General features: G+C 37.9%; 1 protein-coding gene across 1 annotated transcript in view; it reads right to left on the reverse strand.

The window, feature by feature from the left end:
* Positions 1-6,553, reverse strand: part of epha6 (eph receptor A6) — a 202,380-nt gene extending 195,827 nt beyond the window's left edge. The window contains exons 1-2 of the mRNA XM_035394742.1: positions 6,281-6,553; positions 4,371-4,408 (exon numbers count right to left, since the gene is read on the reverse strand). Of these exons, the coding sequence (XP_035250633.1) occupies positions 4,371-4,408; positions 6,281-6,345 (103 nt within the window). The 5' untranslated portion in view covers positions 6,346-6,553. The remainder of the gene's footprint in view (positions 1-4,370; positions 4,409-6,280) is intronic.
* Positions 6,554-8,171: the final 1,618 nt, after the last annotated feature.

Here is an 8,171-nt window from a genome sequence, read left to right on the forward strand (position 1 = left end):
TTGAAGAAAAGCAGTTACTTGTAAGTCAGTTAAAGACTCTGTATAACACAAATCATAATTTAATATGCATAAAAAAGAAAATAGAATGCTACTTTCCTATTTTTTTAAAAGAAAATACAATTTTAAACTTCCCACTACAGAGGGATTTTGTATTCACAAGGTGTTTACATTATAACCAATCAGACATGGGGCTATCAATTGTAAGTGAACTTGAAGTGAATATCCCATATACATCCAAATGAAATATGAAAAAAGTATATATCTTCATGTGGCTTAATGAACATTTTGAATGCCAGAAAATATTTGCACAAGGGCTTAATTGACAATTGTTTATTTAATCAAGACATACTTCTCATCTCACATACTGAACAATGGCAGCTTTCTTCAGAATGTGCAGCGTGGGGTATTGCAGTTGGTGAACGAAATCAATTTTTATTTTTCAATCAGAGGACTTTGTATTACAGAGAGGATTTCAAGTCGCTCTCATCACCAGCAGATATTGTAACTGCACAGAACAATGTTCGCACAGTGCATGTGGGCTCCTGCTTGTAAATGGAACCACATTTATAAAGCTGTCAGCCTTTGAGGCTGATAATGTGTCCATGCAGCCAGTTCTTTAAAATCTGCCAGATTTCCCCAGACAGAAGATAAAGAAGTCTTCACTTCGCCTTTGACCAGTTTCAAAAGCAACAGCTCTGTTTTCTTTAAAAAAAAAAAGGAAAGTTGCTCCCAATTTTATTGTTCTCTATAAAATGAAAGAAATCTGCCATTCAACATTTATATGGGATTAGATAATTCATTGTGAAGAAAGCTTTTCAGCTTTTTGCCAAGAATTTTTTTTTTCCCCATTTCATTTGCAATATCTAATTAGTTCACATGGAATCATTTTTTGCTTTTGCATGCTAGTAATAATTGACAAAGTGCATATCAAGATGATACAACCTCTGCCTGTCTTTGGTCCTGATTAATATGTTTTTACAACGATGTGCACTAATGTTAGCATGTGATTTAAGGTACTGCACATTTTTATATTAGTGTGCACTTTTGCAAATGTGCGCTTTTGAACTAGTGTGCTTTTATGGTAATATGTGCTTTACTAGTAGGGAATGTGTTAAGGTAAAGCACGTTGTAAGGTGACGTATGTTTTAAGGTGCTCAGTGCTTTTATGGAAGTGTGTGCAAGTGCATAAAGTTCATAAGTGCTTTAAGGTAGGGTATTTTTTAAGGTAGAGCGTGCTTTATGGTAGTGGGCGCGCTTTTGAAGTAATGTGTGCTTTCATGGTAATATGCATTTTATAGGTAGTCGGTGCTTTAAGGTCATGTGTGCTTTAATTAAGGTAAGTGTACACTAAGGTAGCGAGTGCATTAAGGCAGCTGACTTAAGCCCCTCTCTCCCTGCCCCCAGCTGCGCTCGGCCGGACCCCCCTACATATTATGTATGATTACTGTAATAAAAGCCTCTCTGGCGTCTGCTTCCCTAATGAAGCGGCGTGAAATCATTAAAAAGTGATTGTGAGCCGGTGGTGGTGATGAGCCTCCACTCTCCAGGACAAAGCGATCCCGACACCTCCGATTTCTCCTGTGGAGCCACTGCGCCTCCCACTTCATGCCTAATGGGGCGTGGATTTTAATCTGAGGCCTGAGCGATACCGCGGAGAATGAAGAGAGCAAATACAGTAGATCTCATTTCTGCAAAATGTCTTCCGTTTCAACAAACCCCGGGTTGCTGAAGCCGCTAACGCATCGTTCGGTAATGAAGGAATGGGGTACTTTGCGGATAAGAGTCCTGCACTAACATTGCGTAAGTGGGATGCAGACAGCCAGGCGGACCATTGCTTTCTGTGCATTGGAGATTTGTATTTGTCTATATCCTACATACTTGCGGACACTGATTGTTTGATGGAATGGATGGTTTTCATCAGATCCAGAGCAGCAGACCTGATTAAATGATAGATTTTGTCTTCCCGTTGTCTCTCTGAAAAGGATCATTATTGATGCCTGAATCTTAGTCCATGTCAAAGAAATATTTTTTTACCACGGACACAAATACCACTGGTTGTATTTGATAAATACAAAACACCATTTAAATACACATTCCTAAAAACAAACTAAGTTCAAAATGTTGACAGCAAGAACCTTTATGGAGATTTGTAGCTGTTCATAGCCTACCTACTTGCAGACACTGATTGCCTGACAAAATGGATAATTTTTAATCTGGTCCAGAGGACCAGAACTGATTGAATGTTTTTTTTTTTTTGCTTATGTGATATTAGATTAGGCACTAAAACCCAAGGATTAGTTTTGGCATGCAATAATGGTCAAAGGCACATTCTGTTAGCATGTTTCTTAGTAGTATTTGCACCATTTGGAAAGTTGTTATACAACAGCTTGCAAAAAAATGGAAAATAAAATTAAAGAGAACGATCTTTTGGGGACTGAAGGACACGTGGCAATCTATATGGTAATGTTTTCCCTCTGATACTTTCAGTGCAATTCATCCAAAATGATATATTATGTAAACAAAATATTTGCAAGGCACAGTATTTAATAGGATGCTTTGGTCTTCAGTCATTTGCATCTGTCCTCATTACAACTGCTTCTGCAATTTTGCTCAAAGAGACTGCCATTTAAAGGATTACAACAGACAAATTATCTAAAATATCAATCTCTGGACTATACACCATCTCTAAACTTAAAAAAGCATGACTTTAATGAAAGAAACCATTTAATGTACCAGTTAACTGGCCTGCAAGACAATGCTATTCTAATAACTAATGCATGTTGGCCTTAGAGAAATGGGATATGAAGACACATGGCAAGACTTTAGGAGACTGAAGCATGCAAATTAGCATTGCCATCTTTCACGAACCTCTGCATCTCCTGTTTATAATGCAACACATATGTGGGGTGTCAGAATGTGTGTTCTAGACAGGCTACCATTTCACACCTCCCACTTAAACTGAAACAGGAGGCGACTGGTTAGCTGTGGCCTCCATACAAAATTATATATAGAGCATGCACAAGCAAAATGGAAGGAGGGGCATGAAAAGCATTAGCAATGCAGACAGGAGGAACCAAACCCCACAGCCTGAAGCACAACTGGCCAGTGGATTCAGTGGGAGTGAAGGAGGGTGAATACACCATGAAATAATTTCAGCAATTGCAGAAATAATAGCCATTTAAAGAATCAGGGATCAATTGTAGGATGGACCAATGGACAACACTGACCATCAACAAGAGGTATGTTTGGCAAAGTCCCATGTGAAAAATAGTATACTAAGCATGTGTGATATAAGCTTCAATTACATTTCAAATATTCTTAAGTATACTTCAGAATATTGTATTGTCACATGAGTAAAACTTCCTGCAGTGCATTTTCAGAACGCTGGACATTTTCCTTTGAACTTCAAGTCAGTTTTACAGTAGCACATGGATAGGATTAGTTTGTGGTTTTCAGTGGTAACTTGCATTAGTGCTTCTGTGATGTTGCATACACATACACTCGCTGGTCTGGGAATGTTGTTAGCCAGGTCTGGCATAATTGCCCATATGATCAATTCTGTTTTTTTTAACACTAAGTCACTAATAAATCATCATAAAAGCATCTGATATATGAAGAGGTTTAAGTTAATTGTGAAATGAACTAGTGATAGATTGAGACAAGCCCAGGGAGAAATAATTCTCCCAGCATTCAAGAGGATTTTTCAGACAACTTCTAAAGGAACTGAAATGGTAAAAAACTGAAAAAATATTGAAACTCCCAAAAAATTATAATTCATACACAATTATTCTAATAACCATTCCTATTGTTAATTAGTCTCTCTTGTCATTTAAATGTAATTTGAAAAACTTTGTCCCAAATGTACATGGATTTTAGTTAGTTTTCCTTTTGTTAACATATTTTGTAGTCAGATTCAGCAAGCTAGAAGAAAGATTTTGTTTCGGAATAAAATCCCTGAACAACCTGTGTGTGGAAAGTAACTGAATGTTTATTAAGTTGCTCAGACAGCACATGGGAATTTAGCCAAAGGTTGCTGGTTGGCGAACCTCCTCCTATAATTAATGATGATCCTGTCATTTTGATCTTCTCAAATGGTAAATTGAGATGGCAGTTACATTCACATTTCATTACCAAAAGTTAAAATTGGTCTTTCAGGCTACCTTGTACCATGTTATGTTCCTACTGTACCACACTAATCTCATCCAATGTGAGAGATTCTGGGAATGTGAGGTAACTTTATTGCCACTCATTAAAATTCTCTTCTCCGTGGTGGAAGAAAAAGAACAGTTTGCGACTTTGTTCTGTTGCTTGAGAAAATGATTTAAACCCAACACCCAATCATTACGCCCAACTAATCAAACAGCTCCTACCTCTCAAAGCCACTTGACAGATTCTCTGAAACTTGCATCTGAAATATAAACAAATTATTGGATTAATGGTCTGTAAAGTGGGATCGATTCATCACTGCTCCCTGACAGCAAGACAGAGCACTGAAGGAGAATCTGCTATGGTTTTAACATCTAGGATGTCTCACCCATGCCAATGCACTGCCACAGACTGCTCTGTACGGCACACAGCATGCATGAACCAAAATAATGAGAAACACATTTCTATGTGTTGGATCTAATTCTCATAGTTTACAAGGGAAATTATGTATACTAATACACATGTCCTATTGTAAAAAATAGTCTGTTCCTCTAAAGAGAAAATTTTCAAAGAGGTTATCTTATAATGCCTTTAATTTAGGATCTAAAGCAATTTAAAAAATGCATTTCATTTCCTTTACAGAGCTTAGAAAGTTATGGCTGTGGACGAATGACAGGGTTAACTTTCTTCTGCTTTCTTCTGCAGTACAGGTTTTGTCAAATAAGTCCATAATGTTGGGATTATGTCTAAAACTGAAATATACTATTAGATAGCACATCTATGACATTATGACAGCCAGTCATAACTTTTTTACTGCCTTCCAATAAAGTTCAGAGCAAACGTCAAGACAACAGCTCTATTATACCTGACAGGTTATTCCATATAATCCTGTTAGACCAGTGGTCCCCAACATCAGTCCTGGGGAACTTCTCTATATGCTGGTTTTCATTCCAACACACAAGAAAACCTCTGAATTTTAACAAGCTGTTATTTTTTCTTAATGTGGTGCTTTTCATGTTTATACGGATTATTTACCCACTTAAGCTACATTACATGCAAACTAGCTACTCCTGCCACGGAGAATAAAATTATTTTGTTCACATTGTGCTGATTGTGCCATATTGCAAACAATTACAAAAAGAGGTAACATTTAATTGATCAAATTAAAGACTGAGGCAAATCAATATGCTTCTAATTGGTGAAAGTATAGACACATGGGCAATAAAACAAATCATTTGTTAGATAATAAAGAATTTACATTCCATTACATTTATTTGGCAAATGCTTTTATCCAAAGTGACGTAAAATAAATGCAAGTTAAAGACAACGCAAATGATAATGAGCCAAGCATAACAAGAATCATGTTAGTCAGTTTAGTGAAAAAATGAAAGCTTAAATACATGTGTTCAACAAACGTAGGAGCCTATTGATTCACCTTGGTCTTTAATTTGGTCAGTTAAAAAAATCATATTACCTCTTTTCATGTAATTGTTTGCAAGAGAGCACAATATGAACATGGGACTTCTGTTCTTCATGACCTACATAGCTATTCCTGATATTATGTGACTTAAGAGGGTAAATAATCCCTCTGAACATGAAACACCTAATTTAAAAAACATTAACAGCTTGCTAAAAATGCTGGCATTGCAACTGTGGTTTGAATGAAAACCAGCACATGCAGGGCTGAGATTGGGAACCACTGTGATAGGCCCTTATGTTACCAGCCACTTTTATCTGCTCATCCCTAAAAACTTTTAAAACTTAAAACAAGTGCCAGAACCTTTGGCCAAAAGCCAAATTAATATAGGGTGTACCTCAATACACTGGAAACAGGGATTATCTCATTATGCGAATCAAAAGTAAAGACCCCATCTGTTGCAGTTTCAAGTGTGGCTACTGTGCCAGGTGGTGACTGGACAAAACTATGGCCTGGAAAAAGCTGGTGAATTAGCCCATCACCATTACGTTCCGCTCATTAGACTGCAAACGAAAAGAAAACAATGAAACCAATAGCTTCAGGAGAAAGAAAAAAAAAAAACTTACAAAACTATTTTTCAAACACAATCTGGTTACAGAAGAAACCATAGAAGCAGTTGCACAGTAGGCCAAAAGACTTAGAAAAAGGACAACAAACCTTTCCCAAAGAAGTAGGTCTGATGAAGAGGCTAAATAACAGCCACGCTGATCACTAATCACCATCAGCTGTGAGAGGCTGCTTCTCTCTGTGGTTCTTGAGGCAAACAACAAGAAGCTCTGAACGAGGCTGCATTTTTTCTCTTGTGGTAATACATGTCCATTATGCCTCAAGATACCAAATGAGAAGCTGCAACATGTATAGCAGTTTACAGGGCAGTGACTCAACTCAGTTCCTGGAGATTGACAGTCCTGCAGTCTCACTCCAACCCTGACAAAGCCCACTGCATTCAACAACTAGAGATCTCCCTGATCTGCTAATTAGTAGATCAGGTGTGCCAAATTAGGGTTGAAATCAAACCAAGGTTTGGGAACCACTACTATAGGGAGACTGAATCTCAAGCTGTGTATGAGTCACCCATGTGGGCAGGGGTTTGATATATGTTACCCTCTCTTCTTTCTTATTCTCTGAATAAAAGTAAAAGTAATATCTGCTCTCCTTTTTGAGAAGGGGAAAAAGATGCCAAATGAGCTTCAACACCTGCTGTTCTATAGACTTATGGACCTGTGGCACCACTGGTCATTGTCACTGGAGGAAGCCTGCACCGGTTTCTAGGTCTTGTTTCCACCAACTGTGCTAACTCAACTTGCCAACTGCTTACACTATATGCACTATTGTCATTTCACTCGCAGATCCATAGTAAAACCTTTCATATGGGGATAACAGTCTTCAACATATCAAATAAACTGTGCTTAATTGTAAGACCACACAATGACAAAATGATTATGAATAAAATGGAACTCAGAAGAGATAGCATGGAATCAAGAAAGCAAGAGAGGCCTCTAGGACCAGGGTGCCAGTGTAACCCCTGATGGATGGAGAAGCTCTTTTCTGCTCCAGAGCCTGAGGCTGTTTCACTCCTTCTCTTTCAAATCATTGTTGTAAATTGTCTGCATTTTCCATCACTTTTTTCAGGTTTGTTTAAATGAAAAGGTCAAAGAGGACTTACTCTTATTTTTAGTCTTTGAAAGTCAATAGAGAACATTCCTCACCTGATTTCCCTCCGCCCCCCCCCCCCATCCTCACAAATTCTTTATTTATTGTTTTCGATTTTAACAATATATATGATGCCATACCATACTACATTGTGTAGTTACAGTAATGCATTACATTTGGACATCTATTTGCCCACAGACTGGTCTGGTTTGAACACATCTCATTGCTTTTGTTATAATCGCACTGGAGGCTCGAGATGACTGTAAGTCTTTGTTTAGGAAAGTAAATGTACCGTTATTCTTCCTTTCATGTCATATCCATTATAACGCTCACTGTTTCCATGCACCACGCTCTGCCGGTTCCTCCCTTATGAGATCCACATTAAATGAAATTTGATTGATCGATAAGAAGCAAAGAAAATGGCTAAGATTTAGAGCAACACAGGAGCTTTTCCTGCATGTATAAGCATACCCCGTGAAAAAGAACCAATGTGTGCTGATGCACTATGTCGTAATTACATAGCACTCTCTTTTAAAAAAGAATAAATAAAATGATGGATGTGAAGAAACTTAAATGGAAATAAAAAATGTTTGTGTTTTGTTTGTGTTGGGTAAATTGATGAAGTGCGAGAGGGCCATGGGGAGAGACATCCAGCATGACAAAATGAGATGATTGAGACTGGGATGCTGGGCTCAGGAGTGGTGTGATTAGGGGACCTGGGGTACGGGCTGTCATATCCAAAGCGGGGGGAGGGGGGTGCTTGGGGGATGTATCACATCTGGTGGGGAAAAAAAAAAAATTATGTGCACAACCCACTGGGAGAATTTCTCTTGTTTTGTCATATTAGATGTAAACATTGTGTTGTTTTTAACACTGTGTGACAATAGGCATGTTA

This window comes from Anguilla anguilla, chromosome 15 (assembly GCF_013347855.1).
Source record: "Anguilla anguilla isolate fAngAng1 chromosome 15, fAngAng1.pri, whole genome shotgun sequence".
NCBI classification, from domain to species: domain Eukaryota; kingdom Metazoa; phylum Chordata; class Actinopteri; order Anguilliformes; family Anguillidae; genus Anguilla; species Anguilla anguilla.